This window comes from Neolamprologus multifasciatus, chromosome 6 (genome assembly GCF_963576455.1).
Source record: "Neolamprologus multifasciatus chromosome 6, fNeoMul1.2, whole genome shotgun sequence".
Classification (NCBI taxonomy): domain Eukaryota; kingdom Metazoa; phylum Chordata; class Actinopteri; order Cichliformes; family Cichlidae; genus Neolamprologus; species Neolamprologus multifasciatus.
In genome coordinates, this window is record NC_140444.1 from 3,279,544 (window position 1) to 3,299,589 (window position 20,046).

At 40.6% G+C, this 20,046-nt stretch overlaps 2 protein-coding genes across 5 annotated transcripts in view; both read left to right on the forward strand.

Moving 5' to 3' along the window:
- LOC146516154 (ras and Rab interactor 2-like) overlaps nt 1-2,147 on the forward strand; it is a 50,426-nt gene extending 48,279 nt beyond the window's left edge. For 3 of the 4 annotated variants that reach the window (XM_085162016.1, XM_085162015.1, XM_085162017.1), the window contains 2 exons: nt 56-219; nt 479-2,147. In XM_085162016.1, the coding sequence (XP_085018142.1) occupies nt 56-219; nt 479-805 (491 nt within the window). In that variant the 3' untranslated portion in view covers nt 806-2,147. Of the gene's footprint in view, nt 1-55; nt 258-478 lie in introns of all 4 variants that reach the window. The other variant, XM_085162018.1, reaches the window with a different exon arrangement.
- Nucleotides 2,148-5,113: 2,966 nt separating this feature from the next.
- LOC146516155 (NACHT, LRR and PYD domains-containing protein 12-like) lies at nt 5,114-18,811 on the forward strand. Its single transcript, XM_085162019.1, has 9 exons — nt 5,114-5,484; nt 8,142-9,762; nt 10,144-10,488; nt 13,577-13,744; nt 14,902-15,072; nt 15,181-15,396; nt 15,495-15,668; nt 17,333-17,506; nt 18,243-18,811. Exons 2-9 carry the CDS (start codon nt 8,159-8,161, stop codon nt 18,256-18,258), a joined length of 2,868 nt encoding a protein of 955 aa, XP_085018145.1. The 5' UTR covers nt 5,114-5,484; nt 8,142-8,158; the 3' UTR covers nt 18,259-18,811.
- Nucleotides 18,812-20,046: the final 1,235 nt, after the last annotated feature.

The following is a 20,046-nucleotide window of genomic DNA, read 5'->3' on the forward strand; positions in this document are numbered from 1 at the left end:
TTATTTTTTAACTTCTGTTGGTTTCATTTCTTTTTGTGTTTAATTTTTACCCCAGGCGGTTACTACCTGACCAGCGCCTACGGAGCCATGTCCCTCATCAAAAACTTCCAGGAGGAGCAGGCGGCCCGAGTGCTGAGCTCCGAGGCCAGGAACACGCTGCACCAGTGGCACCGCCGGCGGACCGCCCAGCGTTCAGTACCGTGTGTGGACGACTTTCAGGTATCACCTGACCTGAGCCGACCTTGACCATCCAGGCAGTGAGTCAAACTTGTACCAGTAAGAGTAAATCCAGCTTTGGACAGAGGCATGGAAGGTGCTGCGTGTCGTCTGTACTAACATCACAGCATGTTGCTCCTGATAACATCACTGCATGTAAACTCTTTGTCACTGCATGAGGGTTTCCTGCCTGCTCACCTCCTCAGAAATGCCCCTTTCGTACATTTGACAGTTTTCTAAAATTGAACTCTTTTCTCTCTAGAACTATCTCCGGGTCGCGCTGCAAGAGCCGGGGGTGGGCTGCACGGCCAAAACACTGGTCGTCCACCCGTACACCACCACAGAAGAGGTCTGCTCGCTGTGCGCCCAGAAGTTCAGGATCTCCGACCCTGAGAACTGCGCTCTGTTTCTGGTCAACGAGGAAACCAGCCAGCAGCTCACCCCAGACACGCACCCTCAGCGAATCAAAGCCGAGCTCCACAGCCGGCCGCGCGCTCAGGTCTTCCACTTCGTCTACAGGAGGGTGCACAACCTGAACCTCTGCGTCCCCGGCGTCGTGCAAAATGGAAACTGTCCTCAGGTTGAATAGCAGAGGGAGACAAGCTCCGCCTCTGGGGCTTGTTGATGTTTTGTGGAGAGGTTTGAAGTCAGGAGAAGGTTGAAGTTGCACGTTGGCAAGTTGATGCAGATATGAAATAAGGATGTCTTTGATTAGCAAATGTTTTTTTTTAATTAGGTTGAACTTTGGAAAAAGACAAAGAAGGGGAAATTCAGCAGCCTGTATCTGCTTTGGTTATAAAGGAGTTCAGCATGTGTTACGTGGGTGGAAATGAAATGTTTGGCCATGATGGACACGTATACCATCCTCAGATAAATGACTAACTTTTGCCTTAACTACTGCTCCCTCGGTGCCTTTTAAAGGAATTGATTATACTGTTTGCCACTGACAGCATTCAACCCAGATTAAAACTCCACTCTAAGCATTAATTTAAAAAGAGAAATGAGCTTTTGTAAAGTGTATGATTGTTCTTCTTTATTGTTCTGCAGTTGCTGGACAACTGCAGTTGGTATTTGTGTGTAGAAATATTTTTATATCCAAATATTTTTTATCCCTTAAGTGACAAAGATTTGTATTCTGAATTACTGTTTCTGTACTGGACTCAATACTGGACTTTATTTATGCCAGATATTTCTTCAAAGTCGACTTCAATCAGCACTGTTTCTATTGTATATTATTAAAAAAAAAAAGCTGAATATGTAAATTTATAAAATACACTTTAAACGAGGCCGCTTGATGACTCCTGTGTTTATGTATGTTTTTCTGAAAAGTCACAATTCAGTAGCACGGCAACAGGAAGAGAACAATGGATGATTTTGCTGCATTTGTGAGACAAAATCACACACCTGCAAAATGCACCATTAGTCACCTCCTGAGAGTTTAAACATGAGTATCAGCCTGTTAATGCGGCGGTGAGCAGCTTTATTTTCTACACTCAACGTGTCTGAGATGAATTAACAAAGCCTCACGTGGACAGCTGAAGTAAAACATGGTGCATTATGCCAACCATGTCAAAAACCATTAATCTGGTAAATTTCTCAAACTCAGAAAACATGAGTCTGTATTTAAAAAATAAATAAATAAATAATTTTATTTATTTTTTATTCTGTTTTATTTGAGTGTAAACTTGGTGTGGAAATTAAACTTGGTGGATTACTTGCTGTGCAGTCCTTTGATTGGCTGCTGTGTTTAAATGCGCTGCATAAATTAACAGATTTGGCTGAATTTGTGAATGATGTAGACTCATTCAAAAGGTGGTTGTTTTGCATAAGCTTCACTGTGTGGTCAGAGTCCACCAATGTATCACTGTATAAGTTGTAAAAAAAAAAATGTAAAAAAAATGTAAAAAAAAAAAAAAAAAAAAAATGTAAAAGATTTTAAATTTAAAAAAACTATATATATATATATTTATTTATAGATTTTTTAAATAAAAAAATATATATATATTTTTTAAAATATATATATATATATATTTATTTATTTTTATTTATTTATTTTTATTTTATTTTTTTAATTTAAAATTGTTTTATTTATTTTTTTACTTTTTTTTAACTTTTTTTTTTTTACAACTTATACAGCGATACATTGGTGGACTCTGACCACACAGTGAAGCTTATGCAAAACAACCACCTTTTGAATGAGTCTACATCATTCACAAATTCAGCCAAATCTGTTAATTTATGCAGCGCATTTAAACACAGCAGCCAATCAAAGGACTGCACAGCAAGTAATCCACCAAGTTTAATTTCCACACCAAGTTTACACTCAAATAAAACAGAATAAACAGGTTCCTAAAACAAAAACAAGGTGAAGGTTTGCAGCACTCAGCCATGCCTCTGTGTGCTAGGACAGCGTGGTTACACCCCTAAATTTAAGCATCATCATGGCATCAGTTAAAAATAAACTACCAACTTTCCCCATGTGGGACAATGAAAGGATTATTCTATTCTAAATCCACCCCATTACAGTTGTTATGAAGCAAGAAAATAAAGAGTTCAAAAGTATTTCTTTTATTTGGAAAAATATCAGGATTCTGTCACCTTTCAAGTCTGGAGTGGACTGTTATGAATCTTCCTTTCATTCGATTTGCTGGTGGGTTGTTTTGTTAGCAGCGTCAGGCTCCACGCTGACCCTCTGACCTCTGTGTTTGCCATTTGAACCACGCCTGAACAATAAAGTTAATGTACTCACAATAGTGTATGCCAAAGTGTGGTACATAATGTACTGTAACAAAGTGAAAAGCTTCCTGGAACTGATAGTGAGACATTAGGCTTCAAGCTAATGGAGTTGTTCTCCGGTCTTTGTCCCCGGTTCATTGTCACTCCTGCCTGTCTCTTTGGAACATGGGTTCAACTAAAGACCTTCAAAGCCACAAGTGTGGCCTTTGCAATAAATACAGGAAAGCAAAGGTGGATTTAGAGGGTGAGGCAAAAAGAACGGGACTAGAAACAAAGACAGATTGTAGGTTTTGTCTATTTGATCAGGAGAAGAGATCAAATAAAGGTTAGGTGAGTTGACTGCCATGTGTAGTTCAAAGCTATTTAGCAAAGGTTAAAGACGGTATGTGTTTAGACCAATACTGACTCCAAACAAGCAGTTTAGGTACAAGTGAAGGTGTCAGGTTTATGTTGAGGCCAGAAGATTAAAGTGTATGTTTTTTTTGTGCCATACCAGAAAACAAAGTCTTACAAGGCTGTAATTAATATAATGAGCTTATTGCTCTTAAAGGACACTGTAAGAAGCCTGCCTTATGCACTACCTACCTTTCAGAGAGAGCACACACACATCAGGAAATCCCAACTTAGCTCTATGTTTGTGTCAGCAGAGACTGCCCCTCTGTGGCACTTACAGGGCAATACAGGCGCCTCCAGGTAGCCTTCAAAATTTGGTTTAGATTATCCCTAAATATAACCTTCCCCCCTACGATTTTTATACCCAAAGAAGATGGAATTCAGTTTTCATTATATAGCCTTAAGTCACAATAACAGATGATCCAAGACACCTTATATTGTAAAGATCCTACAATAATACAAAGAAAACAGAGAAAACCTTGACAATTAGATGACGCCCTGTGAGCAAGCACGTTGGGAGCCCGACGAGGGACATTGGAGGAAAGAAAATTGAAAAAAAAAGTATGTCTTGTTTTCCCCCAATATCCATTGCCTTGCTCCGTACTTTGGCAACAGTGGGAAGGAAAAACTCCCTTTTAACAGGAGGAAACCTCCAACAGAACCAGACTGAGGGAGGTGCGGACACAGGGCATCTGCCACAACGGTTGTGGCACAACCAGTTGATGTGAGGTAAGTAAGTCAGGACACGTGTTAAGGTTTAAACCAGAACTGGAACCAACAAAGGTGACTAAAATCGCAGCCCTTACTTTCTTCCAGAGAGATGAAGGCCTAGAGAGGAGGAGTCAACCCGTGTTTATATACTGCAGGTATGTGGATAGGTGATGGAGCACAGGTCTGTAGTCATTTAGTCCAGTGATCCTAGGTTTCTTGGGGACAGGGATTATGGTAGAGGACTTGAAGCAGGCAGGCACATGACATGCCTGCAGTGAGGAGTTGAAAATGCCAGAAAACACTGGGGCCAGCTCGTTTGCACAGTGTCTGAGGGTGGCAGGAGACACACCGTCTGGGCCAGGAGCTTTTTGAGCATTCAGACTCTTAAACTGCTTCCTCACATCTGCTTCATGAATATGAAGAGTTGTGGTGGGAGGAGGTGGTGTGAAATCCTCCTTTGTGTGGGGTGAGGAGGGGGGTGTTGTAGGTGAAGTGTTTGATGGTGGTGATGGCTCTATGGAGGGGGGAGAGGTGGGGGAATGAGTGTCCAAGGTGTCTCTTTTGTTCCGTTGGAGGTGTGAAGGCTGCCTGATGGCTCGTCATAACGGCAGAAAAAGTCGTTAAGGGTGTTGGCCAAGAGCAAGTCATCAGTGGAGTGGGGGGTTTTAGGCTTGTAGTTGGTGATATTCCTAAAACCTTTCCACACAGAAGCCGAGTCATTCTCTGAGATCTGCTGCTGCATCTTCTCAGAGTGCTGATGTTTAGCAATGTCCACTTCTTTAGTGAACCTGTACTTGGCCTCTCTGTAGCAGGCCAGGTCGGGACATACTTCCTCGATACTCCCGTTTACAAACGCCAGGCAGCTGTTAGAAAGGTTATTAAACAACAACAGAAGGGTGCAAGTTTGTAGAAGAGCTGCTTGTGGCGGTTGAAGGCGAGTCCATCAGGAGACCGCTTGTTCCTGACTTTAAAGTTTAAAGTCCCCGTTGCTGCTGGCGTCATGCCAGGAGTCAAAATGGCGGATACTGGGAAAGTTGCTTAGCTTGCACAGAACACTCACAGAAGGGTATTTTGAGGTAGTTAAAATCGATAAAGATCTAAAAGTGGAGTTATGTATAATGTTATGGCCCCGTCTGTGTGAAATGATGTGAAAACCAGAATAAAGATCTTTAACTCGGGAGATGTATGTTGTTTTGAGCAAAAGCGTTGGAGTAGCTAGCTAGCGCCCCCTAGAAATCATGGAGTCCCGAGAGCGGTCGTTCTCCGGTTATATCAGCTTTGTGGTTCACGCCCATTCGCGCTCCTCAGCTGTGGCGGGTAACAAGAAAGTGAAAGTATTTTTTTCTTGTCGTTTTCTTCTCTGCACAATGCTGCCGTGAACGCCGTAATCTCCTCTTCGTGGAAAAGAAAGGTGCTGTACCTTCTTCGGTGAGTTTGGCTCGCTTGTTAATACGTAAATTAATACATAAACGAACGAGTCAGTATAATGCACGATGAAGCTGAGTCAACAGTCAGTTCAGCTGGATGATGTTTTTGCTAAACACCGGTGTTTTTACTTTCGATTTTAAATTCTGAGTAAAAGCAGTTGATGGTGTTTTTTTTCTAGGGGCTCGATTTTAGTTAAAATTCATTTCTATGTGTTCAAACGATGGTTAGGTTTCCTTATTGTTTTTATTTATTTTTTTACTTTTCAGCTATTCGCGCTACATTGAGGGCACTTCCGAAATAAGAACTTATATCACTGAGCATGCGCAATCCTACACGGGTATTTACAGTGACTGTTGATATGAAGATCAATAATACAGTAAATAATTATCAGGCAACAGGTAAAATAAGCGTTTGATTTGCTGCTGAGTGCGAGTAACTTCTAAAAAATGAATTTATTTTTAGCAAGCAGAACAAAATGCAACAAACACACGAGAAAGTATGAGCCATACAACATATCTTCATCTGAAACAACGATTATTTAATGTATTGGCCCCGTTACTGTTTTTAGTTTGAAATGTTTATATGATTTCACTTCAGCTCTACGTCCACACGTACCCGGGTATTTTTGAAAACGCAGATTTTTCTATGCGTTTGCACCTTTCGTCCACACGTAAACGGCGTTTTTGGTCACTGAAAACGGAGATTTTTTTAAAACTCCGGCCAGGGTGGATATTTTTGAAAAATCCGTTTTTGCATTTACGTGGACGAGAAAACGCAGTGTCAAAGGTGCGCGCCTTTTACGTGATTGTTTCGGTGAAATGAATTTCTACAATACTGTTACTGTTAATTGTTCTCTCTGCAGTGTTTAAATGCTTACATACACACACAGTTACTGTCCCTCCACACGTACAACTCTGTTCTGCTTCTATGCCCCATCTTTGTTTACCATTTCCCGCCGATGCTTCTAGACTTCTGATTGGCCAACATTTCTACACGGTTAGGAATATAGCGCCACCTGCTGCTTTGGCATGTTCCTAGCAGCGTTTTCCTTCATTTCTGCCTTTACGTGTGGACGGGATTATTTTTTAAAACGAAAACGGAAAATCTCCGCTTTCAAAAATACCCGTGTACGTGTGGATGTAGTGTTTTTCACATGAGTGTTGATATGCAGTTAAGCCTGCAGTTATCACACTAAGCTCCATATAGTGCTCTGTGAAACAGCATCTCTGATGCTTAAATTATGATATTTTTCTTTCTTCTTCTTTTACTGCTCCCTTTAGAGGTCGCCACAGGGGGTCATCTGCCCCCATCACCTTGTGCCTAGCTTCTTTCTTTGTCTCACCAACCTCCTGTATGTCCTTGCTCACAAGAATCCTCTCTGAGCTGTCCCTCTGGTGTATTAAGTGTAAATCTTAGCATCTTATTAAACCATTTGTTTCCACATAAAGGGGAAAAATGTTTTAGTTGAACATTTTGCATTCTACCTATCAATATTTTACAAGCTCTAAAGTTCATAGGAGTTGAAACCGGTCACTTAGCTGCCTTTTTCAGTCCCCGTGACTTCATAAGTACAGGGAAATGCACATATCAAGCCCTGAAAAATACATTTAATCTTTGTCAACAACAAAAACTCTAAATGTAACAGTTTTTGTTCTCTACAATTATTTATAAAACCAACACTAAGTCTAAGGGATATATTAAACTGTTGTAGAGAACATCTGAACACCTAATTGGTTCTCGATTTTAAAACTACATAATGTAAAAATATAGTCATAGTAGAAAGATTTCATTGGCACTGAAGAAGGCTAGAGGCTAGAAGATAAGTCTGGTATGAAAATCCAGGTAGAGGGGAGACGTTTAGTATGATCTACTTTGTTTGGAGCCACCTGTCCCACATGGTGATATGACTCCTGAAAGTTTACCCAAAATGTTCTGTTTAAAAATGTATCAGGTGAATTATCAGAGCACACATCAAACATTCAGGGTACCAAAGGTTTTGACTACCGTGACCTGTCTTTAGTGCTTGAAGTGAATGTCAATCAGCTGATTGCCATCCAAAGAGGTTCCTCAATACTAAAAGCTGAATGGTAGTCCAAGAGTTTTAGTCTCATGTGGTGTTAAATTAAAAAATAAAGTTTAGCTTCCTTCATCTCAACCTGGAGAGATGAATCTGACTGTCCAAATGAAGTAAACGTTGTCATTAGACAGCGTGCACAAGGTTCTGCACAGACATCCACATGCCTGCAAATGTTGTGTGACTGTGCAGCCTTGTGTGTAGAAGCTGTAGATTACAACAGAGCACCTGTGCACGTGCTCCAGGCAGCGACTTCAGAGTAAAACAGGAATGACTGCTCTGCGCCATGTCTCCAGCTGTGTCCTCAACATTGGATCATTCAATTTCTAAAGACCAGGGTCACAACGATTGTTCCTCTTGGTTAGTCTTTGTTACAAACATTAAACTGGGCCTGTTTTGTTATTGAAAGCATGACGTATCCCACTTGTTGATGCTCAGGCTGGTAATAAGAAAGCATTCTGATCAAAAATGTGATTGTGGCACTTGCATTGAGTGTAAAATTGATTTGGTGGGAGACACTGACTGAGTTTTTGTGGCCTGACTTTGCAGTAAAATGTTTCTCACTGACTTTTCATCTTTTCAGGACCATCTGCCATTGTTATGGCTCTCCAAACCTGTCTCAAAGCTGCGCTGAGGAGCAAATATGAGAGCCTGGATGAGGCCTATTCCAAAAGCTCAATACTTCCTTCAAGGCTCTGCTATCAGGACATCAGGTACAACTACACAGAGCCTGAATTCTTCCAGCATGAGTACAGACGCCTGGATAGGAGCTTCTTTTTTCCAGACGCTCCACTTGCAGACATTTTATCGTGCAAATGTCAACATAAGAGCAGAAATAGAACAGTCATCACTTTAGGAGTGAGCGGAGTCGGAAAAACCACAATGGTGCAGAGCTGTGCTCTTGACTGGGCCAAGGACAAGGGGTACCACAGCATCAGCTTCCTGTTTCCTCTCACTTTCTGGGAATTGAATCTGCTGAAAGATAGACTGAGCCTGATTGAGCTTCTCCAGACTTTTTACCCTGAACTGAAGGAGCTTGATGCATCTGTCCTAAATGAAGACGGGGTGTGGTTCGTTCTCGATGGACTAGACGAGTTTCAAATCCAGCTCAACTTTGGCTGTCCAGCTGTGAGTGATGTTTCTGAAGCATCAACTGTAGACAGTCTTGTCACTAACCTGATCAGGGGAAATTTACTCCCCAGAGCTCATATATGGGTAACGTCTCGAATTTCAGACGAATATCAAATACCTCCCTTTTATTTGCTGAAAAAAACGGAGCTGCGGGGATTCAGCGATGAAGAGAAGGAGCAGCACTTCCGGATGGTCATCGGTGGTGATGATCTTGCCAACAAAGCCATCAATCACGTGAAAATATCGAAGAGCCTGGACTCCCTGTGTCAGATACCTCCGATCTGCACCATTATGGCAAGTGCTTTAAAGGATCACGTAAAAGGGCAAAAGGGTTTTAAATTGAATCCCTTGAGTCTAACTGAGATTTACAATCTGGGTTTCGGTGCGCTGGAAGATAAACACTTGCCTATCTTTACCAAGCTGAAGAAGGTGGCGCTGCTTCGGATGGGAGGGCAGAACGTCATGTATGAGGATGACCTTTCAGGAAACGGGATAAGTGTCGAGGAAGCTTTAGCTTTCGCAGAAACGTTCCCGCTTGTTTTGAGAACGGAGACGGGACTGAACGGTACCACTGTGTTTCGCTTTGGCCACTTGAGTGTTCAAGAGTTCCTGGCTGCGTCTTACAAACTGGAGGACATCGAAGCTCAAAAAAAGAATTTAAGCTCCTGTATTCAGCATCAAGTGGATGAAGTGCTGGAGAATAACGAGGGAGTCTCTGATCTCCTACTTCGTTTCACGTTTGGCCTCATTAAGGAGCGCATGCTGTTGCCGCCCAAAGATTTGCTCTTTGGCTATGTCAAGAAGAAGATCCTGAGCAAGATATCGTCCTACAGCACCGTCATCCTGTTTCACTGCCTGCGGGAGTACGACAGTCAGGCGTTGCAGGAGGAGGTTAGGTTCTTTCACAGGTATGGCGTTTCTCCGATCCAAGGGTTCTCACTGGTGCACTGGAGAGACTTGATGCAGAGGATCAGAGCTTTTGAAGGGATTCAAGAGACTTTTGAGATGTCAGTGAGATGTGAGGACAAACTCATCAAGAATATTCCAGCTATTTTCAAATCCAGGAAAGCCATGTAAGTTTGTACTTATTGCATTCACTGAATTTTATCCATACGCCTATTTTCTTAACCACTTATCCAGGCCATGTTGGAGTGTTCAGAATCACAGGGCAGTGTGTACAGATCCTACACACATATTCGTACATTTAAATGAACTGAAATGTTTTATCTCACATCATATGACAACTGTGTTCCTTCAGGTAATGCAGGACTTTTGTTAAACCCCTTGAATTAAAGCTGTAAGTCAGTGTGTCAGGGGTTCGATTTAAAACCCACTGTGATTGTGCACAGAGCTGTAACTGCAAAATTATTTCATTGTCTACATACTTAAACATTTGCCTGGACATACAATATTTCCCTCTTTGCCAGATGTCATTAACTTCTACCTGTTTGCAGGCTGAAATTCTCCAACCTGACTGACAAGAGCTGCCCAGCGTTGGCAGCAGTCCTAAGCTCAGAGGAGTCATTCCTGAGGGAGCTGGATCTGGGGTACAACAGCTTCAGCACCAGTGGAGTCCAGGAACTTGCAGAGGGCCTGAACAGTATGGCTTGCAGGCTGAAAATACTTCGGCTGCAAGGCTGTGGACTGACCGCAGAGATCTGTCGGTATTTGAGCCAATGCCTGATGCAACACCAAATACTGCAAGAGCTGGATCTTAGCAGCAATGGAATAGGAGATCGGGGGCTGAAGCTGCTGTCGCATGGTTTGGGAAGTTCTAGTTGCCGGCTGCAGACATTAAAGTAAGTGTTCAGATGGTAAAGCGTTGTTTCTCTATCAAGACCCCCTAACGCTTTTCTGACTTAATTTTGTTGATTAATTTTAAACCCCAATGACATTCTCAAAAACAAGTTGTTTTTTTTCTTTTGCATAAAGTAAACCCTCAAATACTTCATCGTTCATAAAGCTGATAGTTACTCTGTCGCCACAGACCAGTTATAAGTCAGGAAAACTTGCAAATACTCCACAGTGAAAAAGGAATTGTGGAGGGAAAGAAGGTCAGACCAAAGTGCTATAATGGGTTATGTTCCACATAAGAGATCACCACCTACTGAGCAATCAACTCAAAGATTAATAGGATCTAAAGTGTTTGTCTCTCCCTGATGAGCATTGGTACAGTTTGCATGGAGGCGAAGAAAACTTAACGTTTTATTTCTGGGTTTTTTCTATTTATTCTTTACCGTGTCTCAGGCTGTTAAATGCCACCAGGACTGCAGCTGAAAGAACGACACTACCTGTCTTACTGTTTCTGCCTGGCAGCTAATTTACCTGTCCATTAACACCATTGATGCTACCAGATCTTTGGCTCTTTCATGTGAACATGACCTTACCTACACCGATAACCCTGAGTTGCCTAAGTGAGCTGATAACCAACCTTCATGTATTTGCTTCTCCTGATTTATGATGTTAGGATAAGTGAAGCCAGATAATGGAAACTATCCAGGATACACTGAATTTGCTTCATAGTGCAGGTCATAGGTCTCGCTGACAAACACGCACGCCCAGTGAGACAAAAAATTGACGACATAAATGAGCATCACAATTAGAGCTGGGCAATAGAACGATAACGATATGTATTGATCTCTAAACTCAGACTAATGGTATCAAAGCTTGAACTTGAGATGATTATTCATGCTTTTATTTCTTCTCGTTTAGACTATTGTAATGGCCTCTTTACTTGTTTTAACAAATCAGCCTTAAATCGTCTTCAGACTGTGCAGAATGCTGCAGCACGTCTCTTAACAGGCACCAAGAGAAGATCACATATCACTCCAGTCTTGGCCTCCCTTCACTGGTTGCCTGTAAATTTTAGGTTTCATTTTAAAATTTTACTTCTAACCTTTAGGGCCCTACATGGTCAGGCTCCTCAATATTTATCTGACCTGCTGAAACCACATACATCTTCTCGGGCTTTAAGGTCATTAGATCAGAGACTGCTGGTGGTTTTAAAACTCGTGGTGATCGGGCCTTTCAGACGGTGGCACCACGGTTGTGGAATTCTCTCCCACTGTCTCTTCGCTGCACGGACTCCATTGATTCTTTTAAGAAACAGCTGAAGACATTTTTATTTAGAAAAGCATTTGATTAATTTCTTCTTATGCTGTTTTTATAGTTTTATTGTTTTACATTGTTTTATTTACTGTTATATTGTTTTTATATTCCCATTTCCTGTGTTGTAAAGCACTTTGTGATTTTTATCTGTGAAAAGCGCTATATAAATAAATTTTACTTACTTACTTACTTACTTACTATTGCGAAATAACTTTTTCTCGATAGAAAAATTAAACTATTGCGATAGACCTCACCATTCTTGTCCTCTTAAAAAAAACAGAAGAACAGCCAATCCAAATTAAGTAGCGCAGAGCCGAACCAATCACAGCCGCAGCGTCACGTCACGTGACTTGTTACGTACAGCACAAGTGCCAAGCCGCACGTGTATTTGTTTGGGAAGCAGCCAACCGCCGTGCTGCCCGGGTAATGGAGGAAATGAGTGCTGACTAGAGAAAAATCAACCGAAAGCGTGACCGAAGGTTAGCGAAGAGAAAACAGATGATGGTTCCAATGCCGGAGAGATTGTTGACCGGAAGAGCCACAGAAGTTCCGTAGTGTGAAGGTATTTCGGCTATTTCAAGTCTGACAAAAACAGAGTAGCGTAAATTGTGCCGAAAGCAAGTCTGGAAATACAATAAAGCGGTGCATGCTCAATCTCTGACTGGAAGCGCTAATTCGTCATTCGGCTTTTGTCAGACTAAAGTAACTGTTAAAACTGTTTGAAAAGCTCAGCTATACAACAAGGAGAGATCGAGAATTTCCTTTTAGTTCTCAGTTTATTTGATATTGACAAAAGTTAGTCAATTTTGTCTGATCTTCTGTAAAACAAACTAAGATTTATTTTTAGAATTAATATTTTGTTTCCAAGTGGAATTGACAATTTAGTCTGTTTTGTTTGTTCTATTTGGAAACTTAAACGCTTTAGCGGCTGCCTTATGTGTAGTTTGCAATATTTGCTCTAATTTATCTGAAAAAGTCTCATGTTCCTTAAGTACATCTACCCTGTTGAACTTATTATGGGAAATAAATATTTAAATCAAAAGAAGCTGCTGATTATTGCACATTTTACTTGTGAGCAACGGCACATTTAAATCTTACAAATATAGTTATTTGGCTTATATCGTGATATATATCGCTATCGCCTGAAATGAAAAAAACATAGGATATGAAAAAATCTTATATCGCCCAGCTCTAATCACACCAACAGACAGAAACAATCTCATCATCAGACTATTGATTTCACGAATTAATGAGGAAATGAGGTAAAAACGGTGTTTGGTGAGCTCTTCGGTCTGTCCGTCGTCAGTACCCGAGATCATCCTCACATCAGTCAGACCAGGTTTTAAATTTCAACAAATTTTGCAAAAAATTCCAAATCAGTGTTTTTACTTTTAGTTTCAGTTATTGGGTGTAAAAGACTGATTTGTATTATTGTAAAGGTAAATTTGTGGCATCTTTAAATAAAATAAAAATGTAAATAAATTAAAAGGGTTGTATGGATCTGGATACCTGTGTATTTATGTTGTATGTTTATCTTGATATTAACATTTTTAAAACACTAATAATATATTACTGAGGAAAAAAACCAAAAGAAATCAAGCAGTTCGAATACTTTAAGGAGTGATAGTGTAAATGCTGTGTAAATACTCACAGCTGTGCACATACAATATTAAAAAGACACTGATAAAACCATTCCTCACAGATGAAATTATGTTTAATTTTGAACTTTGCTTTTTGACCGTGTCGTGTGTATTTATTGTCTGTATTTCTTACTCATAGGTTGTCACAGTGTGACATTGAAGAGGCTGGCTGCTACGATCTGGGCTCAGCTCTGCTGATAAACCCTTCTTTTCTCAGTGCGTTGGATCTAAGCATCAATTGGATTGGAGACGAGGGGGCCAATGAGATATTTAACAATTTTGACATATCGTATCTAAAAAAGTTGGAGTAAGTATGGCTTAATCTACAGAAAGTCCTTTTTCCAGTAACATACCAAAGCATATAAAAGTTGGGTTCATAGATAGACACGTTTGATTTAAGGGATAAATATAGGCTTTACGTGTGGTTAGTCTTGATTTAGTGAGTTGATCACAAATATCACATTAACTCGAGGGGAATTTAAGCTATTTTTATACACAGTCCCCTCTTTTTTTGTGCGCCAAAGCTGATCGTTTTACGCCATGTCAGCCCCCATAGACTACCATGTTAAAAAGAACTGCTTTAAAGCAGAAACAACCATGTTTACAACCTTCTAACAAAAATATCTTTTGGCTTCTGTGGACAGTTTGGAGGCATTTATGCCGCTAAGGTTTAGCGGCTACTTTGACAGATCTAACTGCAGTCACTGAACTGGATTTCTCCAGTGTTTTGGTGCCTTTTATGAGCTTTTAATACAATTATCTGACAAATAATATGGCAGGAACTAGTGTATATATTGTGCTCATACAGTTTATTATTCCACTTTGTTAACAAAGCTTTAGCCGCTAACTTAGCATGTCACCCTCTCCAAATATGGTCACTTCTGGCTCCAAAAATATCATGGTACCATAATGTAGCTAACGAGGCTGCCATTTCTGCTTCCATCTTTTATTTACAGCCAATAATTTAAGCAAAAACTCTGCATGTTTAGCCCATATTTAGGAGCTTTTTATTGTCATTGTGCAGTTTCTTGCACAGCGAAATTGGGTAGCTGAACCACAAAGGTGCTAAAGTAAGAAGAAGAGAAACCAATATACAACAAAGGCGGAAAATAAATAAATAGAATAAAATAAAAAAACAGTGTATATGTATACATATGTGAGTGGAACTATATACATGGTGTATGTGTAGGAAACACTGAAACAGACTGGGACCAAAATAATTGCAAATGAGCCAAAAATATTGCACATAGATGATCGACAGCAGTGTCAGGGTGGATGTGTTGGGGAAGTCTTTACACACTCTTAGTTTATCACTGTAACTTCATTATACTTTGCAAGAAACCCAATTTAAAAAAAAAAAAAGATGTCTGTCACCACAGATATATGGATAACTGCTGCTTATCAACATAAATGAATAGATTTCACTCATATGATCTTTCATAGCTTCTTTCGTGTCTTTGGCAGGTTGTACTGCTGCGGCCTCACTGTGCTGAGCTGTGAAAGTATTGGGGAAGCTCTGAAGTGTGAAGCGAGCGCTCTGTTAGAGCTCAATTTGAGCAACAACAGCTTGAAAGACGCTGGGTTTAAAATCATCTGCGAAGGCATGTATGCGTGGTGTAGTCTCCAAAAACTCAAGTAAGCACGAGCTGATTACACACTGACTGAAACAAAGAGACGTAAAAAATCCTTTTTCATCCATTTATTATCGATGAATATGTGGCCTAACACATTATTTCTCCTCAGCGTTTCACGATGTGGAATCACTGGTGCAGGTTGTCGCTACCTGGCAAAGGTCCTCTGTTCAATCTCTCAGCTCACCGATGGCGGGATGGGAGTTGGCGAGTGGCAGGCGGTGGAGCTGATAGACCTGGACCTCAGCATGAACCACATCGGAGACAAAGGAGTGAAAGAAATTTCACCCGGCCTAATGAATCCTTTGAGCCACCTGAAAACTCTGAAGTGAATCTTTTGGTTTTTTTTGACTTCATAATGACAGCGTGGGCTCAGTTTGATTGAAAGAAAAGCTTGCTGTAACATAGCTCTTTGCTTCCTTTCAGCCTGAGTTACTGCGGTCTGACTGACAGCTGCTGTGCAGAGCTCGCCTCTGGACTGATGTCAAAGGCGAACATTCTCAGCAAGCTCGACCTGTCTCACAACAACCTTCAAGATAAGGGAGTGAAGAAACTCTGCATCGGACTCCAAAGCCCGCATTGCAAACTTGAGGAAGTGTCGTAAGTTATTAAACTTTTATACTATGTTTAAAAAAACAAAAAAAACCCTCTTCCTAATAAAGTTAAATGATTAGATCAGTGGTTCTCAAACTTTTCACAATGAGTACCACTTCATAAAATATATGGCTGTTGAAGCACCACCCTTATGACCGACTCTAAAGTACAGTAGTATAGGACTATTTAACACCACATACAGTTTACACGAGACAGTTTTATTCTTATATGAATTTAATTTATTTAACTGTCATAAACAGGATGTGACAAGTGATAATAATAACAACTGTACTGCAATAAAACATTCACAGCAGGTGGGATATCCGGTCTTTAAGTGATGACCTGATGAATCCTGCTTCCAGGTCCAAACCTCTCTGCATTTATTAAGGCTGTTGTGTATTTAACATGTTTTAATGTTTTGTATCTTGTTCTGTTTAATCTCAACAAGCCCCTAAAAACAGTCAGTGATCACTGTCGGCCTCTCTCAGTTTTTATAACCGCTCTTCATTTTAAAGGTCAGTTTTTAAACCCTTACGATTATCTCAGTTGTTCTCCTGACTGAAGTTTGGTCCGTTTACAGCATCCTGTGATTGCATTTGTCTCTAACCATCGGGAACCCTCACGTTAACTTTTATCGAGTGGAAAAAAGTTAGCGTTCATCCTCCAGCTTCACCAGTTTATGTTATGCTAACATAGCTGTGTAGCTAACTAGCTAATAGGGCTGCTCAATTAATCGAATTTTAATCACGATTACGATCTGGGCTTTCAACGATCATTAAAAATGACTGAGCCGATTATTAGCCCCTCCCTCGTGCTTTACTCTCGCGCTGCTCCGTGTGGCGAATCGAGCGCACCTCTCTGCATTCCGAACACGTGTCACAACAATTAAGAGGACCCGAGGGAAGCTCGGAAAGCTCAGCAGAAGTTATTTGGAGAGGAGAGTGACTGCTGTTGGTTGAAAAGAGAGGTAAAAAAAAAACTTCAGTGGTGTGGAAACATTATGGGTTCTGAGTCAGACGTGGATCAAGTAGACACAGTGTGTAAACTTTGCTACAGTGTCGTAGCTGCACCACAGAGCAACACTGCAAAGTTCACTAAACATAGATGTTTACATTTTTCATTTATTTCTTATATTGCAAACATTTGCACTGTTATCAGTATTTGCACTATTTTATATTATTTTTGACAATCTTTAAAGCCATTATTCAACACATTGTTATTGTTAAATAATGTAATTTAACAATAAATGTTAAATAAATATCGTCAAATAATCAAGATCTCAATTTCAGTGAAAATAATCGTGATTATCATTTTTGCCATAATCGAGCAGCCCTAGCTGCTAAGTTAGTGTTTTTGTAGCACAGTAGACTGTGAGCCCAGTGATGCACCCAGATGTTCAGATCTGTATTTATAACAAAACATGTTGACAAGTTGAAATATAAGTCAAATAGAATTTGCAGCTCCTCTTAATTCAAAAGACGTGCACTGGAGAGACTGTCACCGTCTCCATGAGATAAAGAGTAACAAATTCTTTGATTTGCCCTTGAATTTATGCAGTTATTGCTTAAAAGAAGTGATAACAAACATGTCCTGTTAATGTTTGAACATTTGTTTGCAGACCCACACTGTCGGGGTAGACTGAGCTGTTCTATATTTCTGTTTCTGTTCAGACTGAGGACCTGTGGCCTGACCTCGAGGAGTGTTCAGTTCCTGACCTCAGCCCTGAAGTTAAACCCTTTCTATCTGACAGAGCTGCATCTGGTGGGCAACAGGCTCGAGGACGCTGTAATCAGAGCACTCGTGGAGCTAACGAAGAACCACAAATACGCACTCAGGACAATAGAGTGAGTACCAAAGATGTGGGTTTCTGCTTTTGCCTTGTTGGATGGTCATTCACAACCAAGAAAAACGGATAATATATAAGTATCGTAACACTGATAGTTTCTACTTTTATTTAGTTGTAAAATGTGAGATTGTGAGATTTTTAAAACCTGGGCATTATCGTTCCATCTCTTTGGGTCTGTTATTAAAAAAACACAGAAATGTTTGTTTTCATTCAACGTTGAGCAAGAATGCTGTAATTTAACCAACAGCCCTGAAACAGTGGGAGTGTAATGGCTTAAAGCAACGCTCCACATTAAAGTTGTTGTTATTTTCAACACTGATGGGCTCCAATTATAAGTCTTTCTCTGAGGTATCACATGATTGCATTAAAGCAGTGTAAATATTAGGTAGTACTTCAACACTGATTTTCTTGATTATGGTGGATTACACTGAGCACGTGCCAGTGTCTTTCACATCTGTCAGGTGTTCAGAGTGAATCTGAATCTGTGACGAGAACAGGGCACCAGCGGTTTCTGCTTCCCGGCTGGACTGACTGATGTCTCTGAAGTTTAACTCACTTTGGGTTACATTGTGATGACTAAATGTTTCCTGTTAATCGTCGCCCCCAAAATAGGAAAATAAGACCCAGAACTGTCCTTCAGTATATTTCTATCCTTATCTTTTCACTATTCATAACAAATTTCACTCCCTTTATTTCAAGCATTCATGTGCCTTTTTTGTTATCTTATCTTCCAGCGTCTCAGTGGACTGAAGAAGAAGTGACACAAATGGCTCTGTCTCCTTATTTGCACAGAAACTGGATGGCTACCACATAATTCTGTTCAGTTTGAGTTTCTGACTTAGAAGTAGTGTAAAAATACCAAATGTGCTTTAAAAGCCTCTAAATATTTTAATTTTCATTATATTTTGTATATAATGTTTTTTTAACCAAGTACTTTATTTCCGGGCCATAGAAGAATTTCCTCACGTCTTGGTTACGGTGACCATATTCCAACAAATGAAGGTTGCTAATGCCGAGAGGCATGTGGTATATGAAGGACAAAGTTATTTCACGTGAATGTGACATTTGTAGCCAAGTAAAAACAAAAAGTGTAAAAACAAGCTAACATTTTTATATACGATATTGTTCATAATTTACTACATTCTCGTTTTTTTTCCACTGTAATATTGAAATTGTTGAACTGTTCGTCTGTTTACTGTGGTGCAACCAGCGTTACAAGGTACTTCACATAAGTTATAAACACTGACTCATTACAAAATGTGGTAAAATGAGAGAAATTGATTAAATTGAAGCTAAACAGAGTGATAATAAAACACTCGGATGACATTAAGTTGTCACAAAACACTGAGAATCATCTTAAATCGCTTTAATCAGTTAGTTATTTATGAGAGTTTCTATCATATTCTGCCCAAACTGTAGCTGGTCACTTTTAATTTTCCACCTTGGGTGTAATATGTTTACCTGCAAGAGAGCCATGGGACAGCTTTCACTGCCTTTTTTCACAGCTGTTCAAAAACAGATTTTGGATGCTTATTAATGTGGAGCATTTTCTCAATATTTGGCAGGTGTCCTGGTCACCCCAGTCACACTCACTGTTTATATTTCCATGCAGTTTTATTTGTTTCATTCCTCTTGAATGTGATGCATCAGCAGAACTCATCTCTGTAAACCGCACACAATAAATGCCTCTATTTTTGCACCAAGCAGTGCGGTGTGCCGGTTCATTTGTTCTGTTGCAGCAGAGCGCCATCTAGCGGCTCATTGTTTCACAGAGTGACGCGTGTGACGCCACTTGACACAGCAGCTCTGTTTGTGTCGGTGTCGGTGCATCACACCGGGCAGCATCTCCAGTTTCACCGCAGACCAGTGAGCGCGGCTGAAGGTAGGGTAGGCTTCGGGATGTTTTTCAGGGTGTTTTCCAGCGCAAAAAGCTGCGCTCTTTTCCTGCATCCTTCACTAATCCTCCGCTAATCCATCACACAGTAATGTGTTCTGTGTGTGATGGTTGGTATGTAATTGCATCACACTGACAGTGAGGCTTGAATGTTGTTTGGCTTCCATGTCACGGAAATTTGATAAAGGAGAGAGGTACCAAAAAGTACAGAGGGGCGTGGGGGGGCTGGGTAGGCCCGGATGGCGCAGTTTCAGCGCACAGACATTGCTCCCCAACGGCCACACCATCATCTTCATCAGCAACATCGCGCTGCCACAGCTAAATAGTGCTGTGTAATAACTGTGTGACTCCTGGGACATGCGGGCGTCTCTAGTGCAGGTCTGCAGCGTCATGACCACCGCCTGGTCGTTGCGGCAGTGTCGCACAGAAATATCCTGCAATGACACGTTTTTACGTCAGATCTGATGAGCTGGATGAGATTTGTAAGATTGGGGGGCTTCATTTTGAAGTGCACGAGTCTTGAGTGTATGGGCTGCTGTGCTCTGATGTTAGCTCTGTTTACTGTGTATTTTGGCAAATACCAACATTTTCCTTTCATAGTCTGTTAAACGAACAGAACAGTAAATGCAGTATTTACCCCTCCC

Excerpts from the sequence above, each read along its gene's own strand:
- LOC146516155 (XM_085162019.1), top strand. The coding sequence starts at position 8,159 with ATGGCTCTCCAAACCTGTCTCAAAGCTGCGCTGAGGAGCAAATATGAG. Across the intron at positions 9,763-10,143 it reads TTCAAATCCAGGAAAGCCAT|GCTGAAATTCTCCAACCTGA; the intron begins GTAAGTTTGTAC and ends ACCTGTTTGCAG. Across the intron at positions 15,397-15,494 it reads AGCCACCTGAAAACTCTGAA|CCTGAGTTACTGCGGTCTGA; the intron begins GTGAATCTTTTG and ends GCTTCCTTTCAG.